Raw genomic sequence first — 18,710 nt, 5'->3', positions numbered from 1 at the left:
CTCCGACCAAACCCGTCGTATGAAGACCGGAGCGGATAAGGAGAATCAGACTAATTTTCAGCTTTCAGGTCTTGATACTCTGACATCTTGACGTCTGTTTCCTTTCTTCGGTGTCTCAAACATCGGAGAAAGTGAGACAGGCAGGTCACTTTGCCACTTCATAGCATCTCACGAACCCGGATAGATACTGACGGACTGCTCCGGATCATAAGTCTGATTTCTTCTCTCTGGATTCACAGACTATTCAGAAGACTGCCAGATCCAAGAAACCAGACATCAAGGTCCCAAGAGCAGTTTCGATATCTACGAAAAGTCAGTGACGTGTGTAATGCTACTACGGATCCCATGAGGTCTATAGAATAATCGAGTCTTACATCAAACAATGCCGGAACCATTCTTTTCAATCAGTGGTTCAATGGTACGGTCGACTTCGGCTTTGAGCCTCTCACCTGAGCAGGCCTGACTTCTGCAGACGCAATGCATAGTCATGAGGTTCTGCTGATGGCCAAGGCATTTCGGGCACATCCGACGGGCGTTTTCCTCGGTTCCGGTGGTAAGGTAGACTAATCACAGAGCCCCTCACTCCACCCCCGTGGCTGTTTAGAAGAGGTCGCACAACAGAAGATCAGCACACGCCAAGAGCCTGGGCTTTCGAGTTAATGCAAGGGGACTGGAAGGGGACTGGGCTTTGAGGGGTTTGGTCAGTCGGTGAGCCAACAGCTGCATGCATTAAACTTGATTGGCCCTTGGAAACGGGGTCAACTCCTCGGTGAGCACATATTCAAAGAGCCAACGCCGCTTTGGGCGTTGTTTCCTCCCATTTCTTTTTCAATGATCTTGGTCTTGACCTCGCAGCTTTCAGATCGGTCGAAGAGCCTCTCAATATTTTGAACCGGCTGCGACCTCGAATATTCCCAGACATTCACACGGAGCATATGACCACAAAGGGAACATTTGCCGGAGATATATCATACGACACCACACCCGCGTCCTGAGACTGGGATGCAGCTGTGGCTTCCCGTGGGTTGCACAAAGCTAGCCGAACAGACATTACGCTGCTTTCAGCTGGGCTTCCAGAATGCGCTGATTTTGAATCTTCAGCTATTGCCATAAAAGAGAAAATATCGAGGGGGCTATGTCCATTGATGGCGTTGGAAGCTGAGCAATAGCTTAAGAATTATTCAGCGATTGAGAACTTACGGCCGTGTGATCAAAGGCAACTTAATCTTGCATGTCCATCACTTCCGAAGGAGGCTTGTGCCATGCAGATGCTTCGTATCACGAGGGCGTTTGATACTGAGTGTGGGTATTTACGAGGGGTTACACCAGGGGCCTGGACCGACTCCTCGGGACAGAACTCTGTTCAATGCCGAAGACCACCGAAAGATGAGGCTTTAAGAACGGACAATATTGCAGCGACCCGCATACCGGGAGACATGAGCCGGTGCCGCTGGTCGTGTCGATTACGGGCACGGCTGACTGACGCACCATTGGATCAGGCCTGAGTGGCCGGCGAGAGAAGTCTCGGAGTCTGCCTAAGAGGTGAACATCACATATCACAATTTAGAGAAATCCTTGAAGTAACCTTGAAGTAAGCTTCGCCTCTCGGGTGAATCTATTAAGAGCTTTTTCGCCTAGCCACAAGACGACAAGAGATAAACGACAGCAAAGACAAGGAGCGGGCTAAGTTGTTAGATCTCAATAATCAAACGAAATAACCTGGACCTCACGCCCGTGCAGCTGACAAGTCCTAATTAAATATTTGTCGCTTAAAAGCGTCGAATTCCCTATGAAGAAATTCTGCTGGGACTTCTGAGCTGGGGTTCGATGTTCAGCAGAGCGTCAGTTGGCCATGCTGCGAACGTCCTAGACTCGTTCGTGAAACATCTGCATTTTCCCGCTTCTTGGCATTCACGATGTCTTGCAATAGAAGCAGTGATCCTTTGCATTCAAATGAAGGCCTGTCTGTCTGCTCTATATACGCAACTAAAATGCGTGTTTAGAACACATCCTTTCACAGAGGACGGAAACAAGCAGGATCAAATGATGATGCCTCTAAGCTCCGCATCATCTTTGCAACGGCCCGTCCCTTGTGCAAGGAAGAAGCAGCAATCCGTCAAAATGCAAGCTTCAACTTTAACCTCGTGATACCCAAACAAGTAGTGTATCATTGCTCAGTGCTTCATCTCGATTCCGCACCAGAAAGTAGCATCAGCTTATTTCAGGGTCTCAGACCTCCCGCATTCTTCGGATATTCTTCTGATTATTTAGGTAGGAGCCACTGCTCATAAGAATGCTAGCTGTTTCAACGACTAAGATTGCTGAATGTCTCAATTGCTTGGCAGCTAGGAAAACAAAAACATCATACTTTTAGCCTCCAGACTTCCTCCATCAAAAATTGGAACTTTAACAGAGAAAAGAGCCATATTTGATGAGTGGCGCCACTCCGTTCCTAACATAAAACATGACACCTTCCACTTGACATATCGCAAGCCATATCATTGAAGTAAACTGGGCATGGTTCGTGAGTCGCTGAGTGGCGCAATCAAGTGTATTTCTTTACGTTCTCTCCCCACGAGGGACAAGCCTTGAAAGTTACCGCGCTCCCACCATGAGCGAGTCCAAGGGACTGACGGTTTCGTGAGTGGATTTAGCCAACTCTTTTGAGCAAGTTCTCTAGACCTGCGCGACAGCCAGTCTGCCTCTCAAGCGTCGCTATGCTATCACTACGGCAAATCTGGGTCATCGCGACTGATGTTTCCCGCTCACTCTTTGGCGATCCCCTGCTAAGAGACGTATCACGAGGTCACACAAAGTTCGACTTGTCCAACAATGTCACCGCCGCGGATAGCGACCCTGGATACCCCGACTTTAGTCCCACTGGCAGCAATATTGAGAATTTCAGATGCCAGTATCCCAGTATGAAAGGCTGGCATTACTGTGGTGGGTCTGAAGATCAATCATGCTGGCTGCGGAACCCTGAGACTGGGGAGCAGTTCAACATCACCACTGATTACGAAGACTGGATGCCTTATGGTATTGATCGCTACTTTACTCTGGATGTCGCAGACGGTTGGGTCAATGTCGATGGACTGAACTTCACTGAAGCAAAATTATTCAACAACACCTTTCCCGGCCCTTTGATCGAGGCCTGCTGGGGAGACCGAGTCCACGTCAACGTCACAAATTCTCTGGGTTTGAATGGAACGAGCATTCACTGGCATGGAATCCGGCAAAAGGACACGATGCACATGGATGGCGTCAACGGCATTACTCAATGTCCTATCGCCCCAGAAGACTACTTCGTCTATATCTGGAATGCTACACAATATGGGAGCTCTTGGTACCACAGTCACTACAGTGTCCAGTACGCCGACGGGCTTCAGGCTCCTATTGTAAGAGTGTCTCGCCCTGAAGAAGGATGTTTTACTAACTTGATCTAGACCATCCATGGCCCTACAGTAGCTCCGTATGATGAGGCAATTGAGCCACTCATCATCACTGACTGGTGTAAGTCAAGACATAGCAGAATTGTTTCCGACTGGTGTAGCTGACCTGCATGAATCAGTGCACAACGGTGCCTTCAATGCGCTTTACCAAGATGCCGTCTTTCCTGACATTCTCCTTGGAAGCGTCGGGCACACTGTTGGTAACATCACTCGATACAACAGCAGTGTGGAGGCGCTTCTGCCTGTCCCGGCACCTTATGAAATCCACTTTGATAATATGGACCCCAATCCTTTCACAAGAGCCAAGCGTTATCTCATACGACTCATCAATACATCCTGGCAAACGACCTTTGTCTTCACTATCGATAATCATCTCTTGACCATTGTTGAAGCTGACTTTGTCCCCGTCACTCCATTCAATGCATCGTCTCTGCTGGTCTCGATTGGGCAACGCTACAACATCATCGTTGAAGCCAGTCCTCTTGTCAATAGCAGCAACCCAGCGCAAAACCCTCTGCCGGGGGACTGCAACTTCTGGATTCGCACCTGGGTTGCAGGAGATGGCGTGGAATGCGGCAGGATCGGCACTACCCCAGAGTACTCACAAACAGGAATCCTCCGATACAACGCAGAGAGCAAGACAAGCCCTTCCAGTCTGCCTTGGACCTTCAATCAAAATTGTTCCGACACGGAAGCAAACTCCAGGCTGGATCCAGTCGTGCCATGGGCGGTGGGGCTACCGCAAAATAATAAGACCAATGACAACTTTAACGTGTCTCTGCTTCATGGGGAAGGTCCATATGGAACTTCATTCATTTCACTGGACCGCGCAGGGAGCGACAAGCAAGATCCATTCCAGACGGACTATGGTAACCCGACGTTTCTGAACCTGGCCAACGTTCGGGAGAAGTGGCCTGTCGGATGGGTCGTGGTTCCAGAGAACTACGCTGAGAAGGACTGGGTGAGTCTATAGGAGAATGATGTATGTGTTTTTTCTTACTAAGTGCCGACATAGGTTCACCTGGTAATGTTCGGCGCAAACGACTCATCACAGGGAACCTTTGGGCCTCATCCAGTAAGTCAAACCTTTCAAGAGACCGCCTATCTTTCCTGTGCTAGCGTGACTGCTTTTCCTGCGATTGCATACTCTAGCTTACTGTCGTCGTCGTCGTCGTCGTCGTCATCGTCGCTACTATCGTCGTCTTCGATAAGAGTCATTAAGTGTACAGGAAAAGCAATCACTCTAGCACAGAAAATTCGGCGACACCTTGTTTGATTACCCAGTGCCTCGAAGCTGACACTATCTAGATCCATCTACACGGCCATGACTTTGCCATTCTCCGCGAAGTGGACGACGAGCTTTGGGACCCTGCAACATACGACCCCACCAAGAACAACCTGAACAACCCTCCTCGCCGTGACGTTGTTCTCCTCCCATCTCAGGGCTACGTCGTCATCGGCTTCAAGACAGACAACCCCGGCGTCTGGCTGATTCACTGCCACATTGCCTTCCACGCCGCGGGCGGGCTTTCGATGCAGATTATGGAAAGGCAGAGCGCAGCTAACGAGTTCTGGCCGCCTGGCAACTCGGCAGATCTGGATGAGGCGTATCGAGTGTGCGAGAATTGGAACAGTTGGGCGTACGATTGCAGAAATCTTTGGCCGGGAGAAGTGCCCAGGAAGGATAAGGATGGAAATCCGACGAACCAGACTCATTGGCCGGCTTGCGAGGATGCGGTTATGCTGCAGAACGATTCAGGGGTGTAAGCACCGACCGATTGGAAACTTTTGATGATTATAAGTGCAATAAGATGATGAATTTTAAGCGCGACATGTCACATTTGAAAGCCGCACCGCAGGGAATGCTGTCCTGCGAAGGCTTCCGCGTCTGGTCCGGCTTTGCGCCCCACCTCTCCGAGTTTTGCGCCCGCTACCCCGGTCTGAGGGCCGGTGATCTGCATCTTCAATTTTCAGGGCTCTATTGAAGGACCGGGGGGATAAGAAGCCAAGCGCCAAGATTGAGAAATCCACCTCTTCCCTCTCCTATTGCCGGAATTTGGCGGCATCGAAGGATCCGTCCCAACGCTGATGCCTTGCGCCCGTCAGCACTTAGAACCTGCCACCAGCCGAATATCCTACTCTTCCCACCCATGAGGCCAGCGACTTTCGAGGCAATTGGCCCACAGCCAAGCCTGAATCCAATGTGCGAGATCAAATTCTCTCAGCTCAGCCTCCTTCCAAACAATTCTTACATTGCTGCGCTGGCATCTCTCAACCCCTGTGAGGCCCTTGTCACCGCGACCCAGAGCGGCGGTACGAGAGAAAGGGGCTTATCAACGGCCAATACGGAAATGGCGCCGCACACCCGGTGTAAGCATTGGCAGCCAGCCCGTCAGACGCCGGGCGCGTTCGCGTGGCTTCTTGCGCGGAACGTTACAGGGTTCATTGTCTCCGTGACTGGGTCGGTTCATGTTAGTGCTGAGCTATGCGCAAAACCTCATAAGGAAAGGGTGATCTGTTGAGAAGAATCAAGTATACGATCTGCCCTTTTGAATGAGTTAAAATGAAACTTATGCGTGCTTGAGCACCAGCGACAGATGGATGCGTTGTTCGACCTCGCTGCGGAGTATTATGAGTGGCTGCTGGCACAAGTTACGATGCGTCTTCGGAAAGATATAATCGCAACTACTCCGTCTAGATATTTTCATCGCTTCTGGCCACGAATCCAACTTCACTCGATCAAACCAACAGGCACAATGGCAGCAATAAGACATCTCACAACGTCACCGAGGTCGTTCCACAGATTCGCCGACCTTCCCGCTGAACTCCGTCTCAAAATATGGGAAGACGCATCGACAGGACCCTCAATGCACGTCTTCGACGTCTGCTTCCCATCCTGGCGCGGCGCGGAACGCAGCAAACGCGCCTTCCAAGACGTTGACGGCCACATGTCGGAAGCGAATCAGGCGCGCTGGAGCAAATACAGCCAGTGCGTCTTCCTCGATGCCTTAGAGGCTGGACCAGCAGAGCTGGCGCGCTCCACGCGCGTCGCGAGACATGCGCACGACCCGAGCGTGTATAAGCAACGGCGCGCGCAGCAGTTGACGTCCGCCGAAGCCTCGGGAGCGACTACAAAGCCGGGGAAGGACGTCAATACCGTGTGTCTGCCTGGACGGAACGAGAAGATCGTGTACGACAATGAGGAGGACGTGCTTTTCCTGAGGTTCAGAGACGGCGGCGCGGTGACGGAGCTATCGCAGGGAGTGCTGTTTGGGGAGTATGATGCCTCTGGGGCGAACAGTCTGAGCGAGGTGCTCGAGGGGCCGTGGAGCGCGGAGATGGCGGCGACGTTGCACGGTGGGAGGAAGATTGCGCTGGACGTTGCTGAGACGTGGACGAAGGAGACTGTTGGGGCGGTCTTGTTGGAGGAGGTTGCGTATCTGGGGTGCTGTTTGCAGCAGGGGCTGCGGGTGTTGTATCTGGTTGATCATTGTCCTGGACGGTGTTCACGGTGCGGGAGGAAGGACATGGCTGCGGACAAGTTGCAGGAGAGGGGGGAGCTGTACCGGCAGCTGCATTACGACGAGACCCAAGGCCGGGAACCGGGTGTGGTAAAGGGGGTTGGCAAGACGTATCGCGAGGTTTTTGATTTTGAGGGGATGGGGTGGTCCGATAAACACCCAAGTTTTGTGTTCGCGAGAGCCATGGATGAGACCATTCGGAGCCAGCAGGCTGACGCGGATGCGAGGAGATTTCAGGGGGTGAGGGTTTTGGTGGTTGAAGACGAAGCCGTGGATGGGCTGGATACGACAACGTTGATGGACTGTAATCCGGAGGGCGCTCCGGAAAAGAAGATGGACATGGTTTGGGAGATGAGCCTGCGATGGTCGTGCTGAGACCAATCAGAGTGGATTGGATGCAGACTCGGTCTCTGAGAGGGTGTAAGCTTACCCGAGCCCGGATGTTTGGCGCTGACGTGTGTTGACGAAGTGCGAGCGATGGGTAAGAGGATGATGGTCTGGGGTTGGCTGGAACACCTTGTATTACTATTGCCTCGAATGGAGACGGATAACAACGTGGCCACCGTAAACAACGACAAAACGTGCTGCCCTCCAGCTTTTCGACTGGGAATACCCTTTGACGCCGTACTATGCATATACCACAAGCTGAAACTACAATAATTACCCCACTAGAATCTGTCGGCGTGTTAGCTCCGCCCGGGCACGGAATGGAGTTGGCTGCAAAGACTTACCGTATCTCATAGGAACCCGCCCTCGTCATGTACCGCACCCACTTGACACTAGAATAGTTGCTCTTCTCAAATACCTTTAGATATCTAACCAACAGGCCGGAACTTGTAAACATCAACAAGCTAAAGTTGAGGCTCAGGGGCGGCCGCGACCAGGCGCGCTGATTCGTCGTGCTCGACAATATGGCCTCGGCGCTCAGCACGAACTCGCTCTGACCGGTGAAACGGCCAATCTTCCATACGATGTTGTTCTCGCTTGGCTCGTACTTGGCCTTGCCCTGGGTGCAGCGCTCCGTGATCTTAGCAGTGTTGAGCGGTGTCGGGATGCGGACAACGACGTTGGTGGCGAACAGCTTCGACCCAAAGTTGGCCTTGATGCCGATACTGTACTCGACCTTGGTGCGCCCGACCTCGTTCACAATGGCGTGGACCTTGAAGGGCAGGTTGACGTTCTCGGTGGCACGATAGCGCATGAGCTCGAACTCGCCGTCGGGGGGCACGAAGGAGATGATGCGGTCGCTGTCGAACTTGCCGAGCTTCACGCACTGGTGGAACTGGCAGTCCTCCAGGGTGACGCTGCCGGCAGCCGCCTTGGTCGCCTTTGTGCCCATTCTGTTTCCGCTCGGTAGACTCAGGAGGCCGTCGTTGTCGAGGAGGAGGCGGTCGTTGAGGCCGAACTTGCACTCGGGGGTGCCGGAGAGGTAGGCGCGCATGATGATCTGGCCGGTGACGTCGGCGCGGAGGACGGCGCCGGTGGCGGACATGAGGAGGTTCACGTCTTCGATCACGTCGACGAAGGCCTCGTTCTTCCTGTACTTCACATCGGCCTTGCGCCATGACAAGGCGCCAGTGGCCTGCATCGTAATCTTGGCCGAGTCTTCGGCGGCGCGTTCTGACTTGACACCTTCGGTGGTGATGTACATTTTGAGGGTATCGGTCTCGGTGTTTTGGGGGTAGCCAAAGTCAATAATCTCTGGCACGGATCGTTAGACAGAGAGTTTGTAAGCAGGACATGGAGGGAGCGTGTACCATCGAGCAGCTCATAGACAAGCACGAAGTTGTTCTTAACAGCCTCCTCATCAAACTTGCCAAAGTACCCCCTTCCGAGGCCAATCAGGCGGTACAGAAACTCGAAGACGAGAGCGGCATTGGCATTGCTCTTGGTGATGGCGACCAGGTAGATGTTCTCGTGCTTGACATGGCTGAAGGTGGTGCTTCCGAGGGTGAGGATAGGAGACCGGACCTGGGCGTTCGAGATCACTTGAATCCGGAAGACGTCGGCCAGGCGGGGTCTGCAGTCGTTACGGAAGGCGCGGAAGATGAGGTTCTCGCCCTTTTGGTTGAAAATGAGGATGCCGGACAGCATGTTGGGGGGTGTTATCGGCGCCCACGGACGGCGGCCAGCGATTCGGGACTCGGTGTCGGTGGGAGGATGGGTCTTGTCGAGCCGGGAGGAAGCTTATCGACGCGTAGAAGAAGCTTCGAAGTGCTTGTCGCGGGGAGACGTTGCAGGGCGCAGGGCCGGGTGGGAATTGGGTCGCGACGGGATCTCGGGCGGCTGTCAGGGGACGGAGACGGGAGCGGGAACGGGGAGCTTGATTTCGAGAGTTTCGGGCTTGGGCGCTGGCTGCGGAATTCTGCCGTCCATTGGAGGGTCCGGGCGGTGAAGCTAGGGTGCCCCGTGCAGGGGACGGAGCCTGCATTACGTGATCCACCTGCCAAATGAAGAATGGCACGTGCACGCAACGGTCGGTGGTGGGGCATTCTCATTATGTAATCACAGTCTTCAAGACAGTGCGCTGGCAGAATTGGCACTCCTCTGTCCTCCTTCCCTTCGCTATTCCGTCGTCTGCTCTCCTCGACCACCAACATCGTTGGACGACATGACAATCCCAATTGCGATCCGATGCGATACCATTACCTTCTAGAGCTACAGTATAGAATACCACGCACATTTCTCCTACGTTCAGTCTCATTGCCTCTGAGATAACCAAAACAATACAGTGTCATCATCGACTGCCGCACCTGGTCAGCACAGCCAAGATGGCCTCGTCCGCCGGCTAAAGACCACTCCTGTACTCTGTACCTTGAACTGCTTTCGTCTCGCTACACAGTCTGTCTCGGTTCGATATTCAATCTGCACTTGTTCCATCAGACTTCGCATCCGCGTTCCTCGTCAGTCGTGATCGTGACACTGTCGAAACGACATGAAGTCGTTCAACCAAGAGATTGGTCGGAACATCAATATCCATCGTTTCCACAAACCTGGGAGTGCAAGATGCTGATCAAAGCTTGTCAGGCCAAAGCAATCACTATTGATTGCATTTCCTAATGATTTCATCAACTCGAGACAGAGCCGAGTACTACTGCACCACACACAGCCGCTGCCCGACCACCAAGAACCCCAATTTCCCCAATTCGCTTGCCATCCCCTGTCGTCCCTTGCGTGCGGCTCGGTTCCAGCAAGCAGGAGGACAAGAGACACATATCGTCGCTGATGGTACCTGGAGCCAAGCCTCTTTCGCTACGCCTTCCGATCACCCAGCTCGGTTGTTCCCTCTGCTGCTGCTACGCCTGGCCGCCATCTCTTCCGAGGATGGACTCGCGACGCCTTCATCACGCAAGCTTCCGGTAATTGATTAATCGCGCCCGGCAAGCCTCTCCAACCAGCTCATCTCGGATGGTTCAGCCGGTATTCCAGCTCAAGAATCAGTCCAAATCCCACCCGGCCGGAAAGATTTGAAGCCTTTCCGACCCCTCATGGCACCCTCCTTAACTGTCTCCACATCCGCCGCGCCCCCATGACCTGAACGCTCTTCCGTACACGGCTATCATGGAGCGTCGCCTCCGAAATAACTAAGACTGCGTTACATCCAACCCGAAGTCTGGCCACGCCTTGGTTGGCGGACTTTCCCCAAAAACGCCATCGAATATCACCATCAGCCATATCAAGATGCGCCTTCGACGAACCTTACCTCAATGCCCAGCTTTCGCCCCCCGTCTTGACGTGCCATCGTCCTGGTTCAATCCATGGAACCGATTCCAGCTCGGATGTCTCTTCCACAACCCCATGGGCACGATAGCACGATGGTTCCTTCGGCTTCGCCCGTGCCCTCAGCGCTTGTCTGAAAGGGGCAAACTGGACTCAGAATGCCGAGACCTCCCTCCGAGATCGTGGGGCAAAGGGCCTCCCTACCTCGCGGGCCCAGACTTCACTTATCCCGTCGATCCGAAAGCCTAAGTAGTGAGCCCATCGGGAGCTGGTAGACTGCCATGGCTCAAGACATGATAAAAGGGCAGTCGCCCGGTTCCCTTCAAGGTTTTCATCTATCAGCCACGGACAGCATCATCGGATCAGTCAATAACATCTTCTTGAACTTCACCACCAATGGCTGCTCGATCGCTCCTTGCCGCTGCCCTTTTGGGCAGCGTTGCCTTTGCCGTTCCCATCGAGGAGAGGCAATCTTGCGGAGCCGCCTGGTAAGACTGTCTGAAAGATTGCCATGCGCGTAGACTAACACCCTGTAGGACTCAGTGCGGTGGCAACGGTTGGACGGGCGCGACGTGCTGTGCTTCTGGCAGCAGCTGTGTCGTCACCAACGAGTGGTACAGCCAGTGCATTCCTGGTGCTGCCGCTCCGTCTGCCACTTCGACTACCCGCGCAAGCTCCACCACTGTCGCGAGCACATCTCGAGCCTCATCAACCACCGCCGGCGCGACGACCACCCGCGTTACTAGCTCTGGCACCACCCCCGTCCCTACCGGCGGCGCCACTTACACCGGTAACCCTTTCGCCGGCGTCGACCTCTACGCCAACTCGTACTACGCCTCCGAGATCTCGACCTTGGCTATCCCGTCTCTTACCCCGGCCCAGGCTACCGCCGCCGCAAAGGTTGCCAAGGTCCCTACCTTCATGTGGATGGACACTCGCGCCAAGGTTCCCTTGGTTGATTCCACTCTCGCCGACATCCGCAAGGCTAACCAGGCCGGCGCCAACTATGCGGGCCAGTTCGTCGTCTACGATCTCCCAGACCGTGACTGTGCTGCCGCCGCCTCCAACGGCGAGTACTCGATTGCTAACGGCGGCGTTGCCAAGTACAAGGAGTACATTGATGCCATTCGCACCATGATTCTCAAGTACTCCGACATTCGCATTCTCTTGGTTATTGGTTCGTCATTCTATTATCTTGCTGCTGCGTCGTGTTGTGTCTAACATGCATCCCAGAGCCCGACTCCCTGGCCAACCTTGTTACCAACTTGAATGTTGCCAAGTGCTCTGGTGCCCAGGCTGCGTACCTTGAGTGCACCAACTACGCCGTTACCCAGCTTAACCTTCCAAACGTAGCCATGTATCTCGATGGTGGGCATGCCGGCTGGCTTGGCTGGCAAGCCAACCTTGGCCCTGCCGCCAACATGTATGCAAAGGTTTACAAGGATGCCGGCTCCCCCAAGGCTCTCCGTGGCATCGTCACCAACGTCGCCAATTGTCCGTATCTGCCTGCCATCTGATTTGAACTCTTTCTGACACGTTCCGCAGACAATGCCTGGAGTCTCAGCTCTCCTCCCTCTTACACTCAAGGTAGGCATCGCGCCCTAACTCAAAGTTGTCAAATCTAACTTTGCTAGGCAACTCCAACTACGACGAGAAGCATTACGTTGAGGCACTGGCCCCTCTTCTTAGCGCCCAAGGGTGGAACGCCCAGTTCATTGTTGACCAAGGCCGCTCTGGCAAGCAACCCACTGGCCAAGAGGCGTGGGGTGATTGGTGCAATGCTGTCGGCACCGGCTTCGGGCTGCGCCCATCAACCAACACAGGCTCTTCGCTTGTTGACGCCTTCGTCTGGGTGAAGCCCGGTGGCGAGAGTGACGGTACCTCTGACACCAGTGCGGCTCGCTATGACTTCAACTGTGGAAAGAACGATGCCCTCAAGCCCGCTCCCGAGGCCGGCACGTGGTTCCAGGCCTACTTCGTGCAGCTTCTTACCAACGCCAACCCTGCCTTTTAAGAGGCTTGGTCTGGTTCCGGTGCACCCCGTCATCTTTCAAAGCGGACCTTATTTGTCACTTCTTGTACATACATAACACAATTTTGGCGAAGGATTGTATATACAGCACAGAAAATATTGCTTGATTCTCATTGGAGCCCGACTCTGGCTAACGTTTCCTGCTTGTGGCATACTTTGAGGCACTACCTTTCTGTCAGCCAACCAAGTCTCTGTACTCTCCTATTGGCCAGTAGTGTATGGCCTCAGAGTATCAGCGGGGGCTGGCGTTAACACATGAGTTGAATACAACCTGTTTGACTAACCTTGTTACCTTTTCAACCATCCAATGGCAACTCTGTCTAATGGGCGTTCCTCAACTCCGAACGACAACCTACTTGTCACATCAACACCGAATCCGGCATCTTGAGATCACGTTTCGCAACTACTGTCGACGGATTTTGACTCTCGTTGTTGCCCTAGGGACATTGCTGGTCGAAGAACTGGCCGAAGTGCTCTTACTCTATTTACCTACCGAGTACTCTCTTACAGATTGGGCTATGAAACTTCCTCAACGTTGTTCCTTTGACGGTTCCGACATGCGGTGGACCGATACTAAGGCCCCGTGGTCTGACTTTGACCCGCCCTCATTCTTGGACCCATTTCCTTTCGAGTTGAGCTGCGAGCAGGCTAATGTATCGTACGTACACACTAGTCCTACGATGCAACCTTCAAACGACCGACCACATGCTAACATTCAGGATAGAGACCTCGATGTGCCTTCGATACCCTCTTGCGACCCGGTCCTTGAATCCTTCGGTTCTCCGTCGTCAGATCCGACCAAGGAAGAGAAAGCGATAAAATACTTTGTACACCGTATTATCCAACACAGATGTCCCACCTGCCGACGGGAGACTATGACGGATGACAGCAGAGTCCTCTTCGCGTACACCCAACGTATGATGCACCAAACCATCATGGCCGCCGCGTCCAAAGGTGACTGATGCTTCTTGGCACACTTGAGTCACATCTAGTGCTTACTGTCAGTTTTCTAACGATTGTCAAGATCCTGCGGTATCCCGTCTTCCAATCGTTGTCGATCCTCGTTGGAGTCACAAGATCGCCTGTCCCTACCCTGACTGTAAAACCGAATCGTGTCCTTGCTGCGCTACCCAATCTTCCGCTTCGATGTGTCTTGCACCTGGGTCGGAAACCCACGTATGGTGCTGCAACGGAGGCCGTCTTTTCTTTATCTTCGCACTGCTCTGCGGTCCGTATCAGCATCCCGGAGACAAATCCGCGTCCATCTATCAAGATACCCAGGTGAAGACCAGGTCATCTCGTGCTGGCCCGAAGACAAGAGTCAACACCGCACCCGGTGCTGGAACGGGCTATGGTGGCTCTGATAGTGATGCTCCATTCAAGGGATCTAATCAGAACTCGCTCAAGGACATTTCTCGAAGCCTTGATGTCCTCCCCGAGGTGCTCACCGCGCTAGCAAAGGCCTGGCCTTCGACGTCTAGAAATAGGAGCGCCTTTGACAAGAAACCTCCGCGTCTTCTCGCCGCCATGACGCGACGAAGCCCTCTTATTATCAAAATTGCCGAGCTCATGCAAGACGACTGCATCGAAGAGATTATGCGTCGACCCAAGCTATACGATTCATTGTTCAACTTGCTTCTAGTCTGGAATCAACGTCACGTCTCACGCCCGCTTTTCGCTAGACCCCGACCAGAACACCCTTTTCAACAGACGCTTCTGCGGATTGCATTCAGAAACACTGATTTCTCGCTGCATTCCTGTCCAAGGATTCTCAAAACAAAGTACGAGGAAAAGCACAACGGGTCGCAGACACTCAATATGCTGCCGCCACTCGTCAGCTTGTTCTCTGGTCTAGCCGTTCCGGTTCGCTTTGCCTTAAAGCACCACAAGGATAGCGACGAGCACGCAAAGCAGGTACGCGATGCATATGATCGCATCTGCAAATTCGCCGAACAATACGAAGCTCACCAGAAAGGCCATCTCTCCGGTGACGGTGCCACCGCCGTAGGTAAAGATGATACGCCCATCACCAAGAGCTACAGTGCTGGAGAACAACGTGTAGAAGAGCTCAGGCGAAGCCTTTCTGATAGCCGTGTCGTTGAGGTTGATGAAAAGGCATGGCACCGAGAATACCACTTTACCAATGACCTGAGGCGGACCGAGAAGCACACCTCTCCACCGGGTCGCATGAAGCGCCTCGTGTGGGAACTCTCCATCCTCCGAACGTCAATCCCCGAGGGCATCTTCGTCCGGCACCATAGCGACCGACTCGATGCCATGACTTTCTTGATTGTCGGACCTGCCGGGACACCATATGAGAATGGGCTTTTCGAGTTCGATCTCTTTTGCCCCATGGACTATCCCCAGAGCCCGCCCTACGTGTTCTTCAGGACTTCTCCGCCCGACCGGAAGTTCAACCCTAATCTTTACAACAACGGTCTTGGTGAAGTTTTCCTACATACTTTAGAAGGTCTTTGCTAACAACTTTTGACGCAGTCTGCTTATCCCTTCTCGGCAGTTGGGAAGGACCCAGCTGGGACCCCGAGAACTCGACTCTCCTACAACTCCTCGTCTCCCTGCAAGCGATGGTCTTCACCGAGTCGCCGCTGTGGAACGAGCCAGGCTTGGAAACCACTCTGACGCCGCTGCATTCGCGGGTGTACAACGTCGAAGTCCGCGCCGACACGACGCGGTACGCGCTGGCCGAGTGGCTGACGAAGCTCAACAGCGGCGAGCTCGAGTTCAGCCCGTGGCGCGAGGTCGTCGCGGCGCACTTTGAGCTGCGATGGGAGGAGATCGTGGAGGCTGTCGAGCGGTGGGAGGCGGACCAGCCTGGGGACGAGGTGCGTCTTCCGAATCAGCGGGAGAAAAGCCAGGAAGGCCTAAAGATGGCTGCGTACACGACTCATCGTGCTCCCGCGCGGTTTAAGGAGGGCATTCGGATGCTGGAGGAGGGGTGTAAGCGCTGGAGTGAACGGCCACGGGTTCGTCTGCCGGTCGTTGTTCCAGATCGCCAGGTGAGCATATGAAGGTGGCCTGCCTATTTTGTGCTAGTTTGGCACAGGAGGGTTTCAGATGTGGTTGTGTCATCGGAGGTACTAGTGATCTGAAGGAAGAGGAATCAACCTGCAAGCTTTGGGTTAAGGCTGGACGGGGCTGTGAAGCCACAGCTGTTGTATCGAGTGTAATTCACATACTTGAGAGATGTCGCGACACGTACAGCCGGCTTGCGCAAGATGGAGTGCTAGCTGGTGCTGGTACAATAATGCTTTCTCCATATAGAATGGGTAGCTGCATGATTCACACTTGAGTTCTAGATGGCTTGCTTCATGGAGGTGACTATCAGACCCTGCGGACGGCCGGCCTTAAGGCGTACCGGTGTTGTTAACTTGAGGACGTCGTCGCAATGAGGTCGATGGAAAATCTGTGATAATCCCTTCTCCCACAGAGTTTAAGGCGGGCGTTTAGAGACGCAAGTTGTTGCATCTCCTACGTCCGAGGCCTACCTCTAGTATGGCAATCAAGAATGCTCCTTGCCAGCTTATTTATACCATGCTCGTACGAAGGATCATCCACAATGACTGACACGGGAAGCCAGCATTGACGTCTGCAGGAAGCACATTGGCTGGGAGGCACAACGGAAGACAAGACGCTTTGGATATGTGGATGATGGGTGCTGCGGAAAGCTGAGCCATTTGCCCTCCCGCGGCACCCATCGTCCCGGCATCCAAAGCTGCGTCGAGCTCCTTCCTTACAATAGCACCCGATGAGTATGGGGCACCTCATCGGACCGTTCCAAAAACCCTGCGAGGCCGTGATGCAAAATCATTCTGGAAGCGAATTATCAACAGCCTTCGAGCCGCGGTTGACTTTCGCAGTGGCTCTTCCAGAAGATGATGGTATTACTGGTGGGCGGCTCCAAACAGTGCGCTCCTTTCCAGGCCAGGTGGCCAGGTTGAACTTTTGGACAAGTTGATGATGTCAACCCTCGTCCCGTCCCTTCGTCAGGCGGCGATCATCAATGCAGCCGCCCGTGAACAATTCGTTTCATGAGACGACGACAAAGCCCGGGACTTTGACCGTTCGTTTGCCTGCGAACAGGCAACGCACCCCAGAGGAGACGACAAACTTACTTGAGGCACTGGCCTGTCTTTCACTGTGGTCCTACCGCCCCCTCCACGGAAAAAAGAAATCTTGGCTACGCTGCAGTTGGAGCTGGCTCCGTCGAGGGTTCGTCAGTCTCCGCCGCCCCGGCGCTGCAGGGTGGCCAGTGCATCCGTTGACAAGCTGCAGCACGCAGACGGCAGTCGGCAGACGCTTGTCAGGGCCGCAGCTAACAAGCCGGCGGCCCAAGCGGAACTGACGGCGAGCTAAGAAGAAATTGTGCCCTGAGACAGGCCGGTTGAGTCGGGCTCGTTGCGGGCATGGATGCTGAATCAGTCTTGCAGCCCAGCAGTCGGCGCCTTTCTGACTTTGGCCGGAGTTCAGTTTTAGGCCTGACGTGCGCAAATTGTCTCGTTGACATCGTGTTCGGGGGCGATCGTCTGGCGGTCATTACTTTCCCCGGTACGGCTGACACATGTTTGCCAGGAGGTCGATTGAGGGAAAACTCAGACGGCGCCTGCGGGTAGCATTTGTTTTGGACTGGCAGATCGCCCCCACCAAAGAGCGACGCAGCGTTGCAAGCAAACAGCCAGGCCCCAGGGCTTGCGGTTGGAGCAGGTATCGCGGAGACTGTCCATCGATCTTGACGACACGCGACCCGAGAGACACGCCTCCAAGCCGATGAACACGAGAAAGTTGGCGCTTAGCGGCTGTCGCGGAACCAGACACACAGCTAAGTTTACGGTCATACAGGATAGCAATCTGTATATCGGCGTGAAATGCCAAATATGTCGGCAGCCACCAGCCTTTTGGAGGTTTCCACCCGACCCGAACGTTGGCGTCGTATGGGGGCTCCCAGGAATCTGTTTCCCATCTGCGGGAAACCACGTGGAAGAGGTGGGCACAGTGACTCGGACCGCGTGTGAGTGGGCAGTATCCGTTTCCCGTCGTAATCAAGTCCGAGCCGAACGATTTTCATGACTCGGGGCTGGCTGGCGATTCTGAGCCGTTCCGAGAAAAGAGCGCCGGTTGCGTTGGACATATTGACACGACGACAAACGGATGAAGTCAAATGAGAGCCATGGCGTGGCCAGGTCCGGAAACGAGGGGGTTTTGGGGGTCAACATGCTTAATGAAACTCAAGAGCTGGAAAGTTTCGACAGACCAGGGCGGGCAGGGGAGAAGAAGGAGTGCCCAAAGCTTCTTGAGCGACGTGAGGGGGACCAAGAATGAGATGAGTTCCGCCTGGTGAGCTTCAAGAACCCTGTCATAGTCCAGGACGTGAATCATGAAATGGGCAATTGCGAGTCTGAGTGATTCGTTCAAAAGGCAATCCGAGATGATGCTATGTTTAAAGGTGGCACAGGCAGCGAAGCATGTTCCACGGCAGGCAGGAAGTAGCCTTCAATTGGACATCCAGCGATGGGAATGTGCCGTCCGTTGAGATCAGAAAACCCATGCAGTCCACGAGGCTAGGTAGTGCCTGACGGCCGGGAATGAGTGCGTTTGCCACGTGCGAAGCATGCCGCGGACGAGGCAGAAGGGAAAAGCGCGAGAGAGGGGAAGGTGAGAAGATGAGGGGAAGCAGCCACTGGCGTGTCGAGATTGACAGAGTGGTATTAAAAGTGGTCTGAGGAGGGCGAGTTGGTCGTATCGATGGGGTGAGAGGACCGAGGGCCACAAAGAGGCATACGATCTGAGACGAGGCCATGTGTGCGTGTAATTATGAGAGTGTGTGCCATTTCCGGCCAAGTGAAGAGGCCGAGATGCTTGATGGACACGAGAATTGCCGGTTGGTGGCTGGTCTCGTCAGATGCCGATCGACAGGTGCAGGCTCAGTGATCGATAATCGTCATTCAATGGCCGTTTTCGAAGAGATGAAGC

General features: G+C 53.9%; 5 protein-coding genes across 5 annotated transcripts; 4 read left to right on the top strand and 1 right to left on the bottom strand.

Moving 5' to 3' along the window:
- Nucleotides 1-2,611: 2,611 nt before the first annotated feature.
- Nucleotides 2,612-5,216, top strand: CGGC5_v004798 (Laccase; the record flags this gene model as incomplete). Its single annotated transcript, XM_032027887.2, has 6 exons — nt 2,612-2,640; nt 2,711-3,395; nt 3,444-3,510; nt 3,569-4,410; nt 4,465-4,524; nt 4,758-5,216. 6 exons carry the CDS (start codon nt 2,612-2,614, stop codon nt 5,214-5,216), a joined length of 2,142 nt encoding a protein of 713 aa, XP_031893567.2.
- A 1,100-nt stretch (nt 5,217-6,316) lies between these two features.
- Nucleotides 6,317-7,345, top strand: CGGC5_v004797 (uncharacterized protein; the record flags this gene model as incomplete). The annotated part of the gene is made up of 1 exon (XM_032027771.2): nt 6,317-7,345. One exon carries the CDS (start codon nt 6,317-6,319, stop codon nt 7,343-7,345), a length of 1,029 nt encoding a protein of 342 aa, XP_031893564.2.
- Nucleotides 7,346-7,638: 293 nt separating this feature from the next.
- Nucleotides 7,639-9,064, bottom strand: apm2 (AP-2 complex subunit mu; the record flags this gene model as incomplete). The annotated part of the gene is made up of 3 exons (XM_032027656.1): nt 7,639-7,645; nt 7,702-8,671; nt 8,728-9,064. 3 exons carry the CDS (start codon nt 9,062-9,064, stop codon nt 7,639-7,641), a joined length of 1,314 nt encoding a protein of 437 aa, XP_031893565.1.
- A 2,022-nt stretch (nt 9,065-11,086) lies between these two features.
- cbh2-1 (Exoglucanase 2) lies at nt 11,087-12,704 on the top strand (the record flags this gene model as incomplete). Its single annotated transcript, XM_032027544.1, has 5 exons — nt 11,087-11,178; nt 11,227-11,867; nt 11,924-12,184; nt 12,236-12,277; nt 12,325-12,704. The coding sequence occupies 5 exons, from the start codon at nt 11,087-11,089 to the stop codon at nt 12,702-12,704; spliced, it is 1,416 nt and encodes a 471-aa protein (XP_031893570.1).
- A 1,836-nt stretch (nt 12,705-14,540) lies between these two features.
- Nucleotides 14,541-15,970, top strand: BIRC6 (Baculoviral IAP repeat-containing protein 6; the record flags this gene model as incomplete). The annotated part of the gene is made up of 3 exons (XM_032027430.2): nt 14,541-15,165; nt 15,219-15,680; nt 15,945-15,970. The coding sequence occupies 3 exons, from the start codon at nt 14,541-14,543 to the stop codon at nt 15,968-15,970; spliced, it is 1,113 nt and encodes a 370-aa protein (XP_031893571.2).
- Nucleotides 15,971-18,710: the final 2,740 nt, after the last annotated feature.

Source organism: Colletotrichum fructicola, assembly GCF_000319635.2.
Source record: "Colletotrichum fructicola Nara gc5 chromosome Unknown KSG_Nara_v1_contig03, whole genome shotgun sequence".
Taxonomy (NCBI): Eukaryota; Fungi; Ascomycota; class Sordariomycetes; order Glomerellales; family Glomerellaceae; genus Colletotrichum; species Colletotrichum fructicola.
This window is presented reverse-complemented; position numbering and strand designations above follow the sequence as displayed.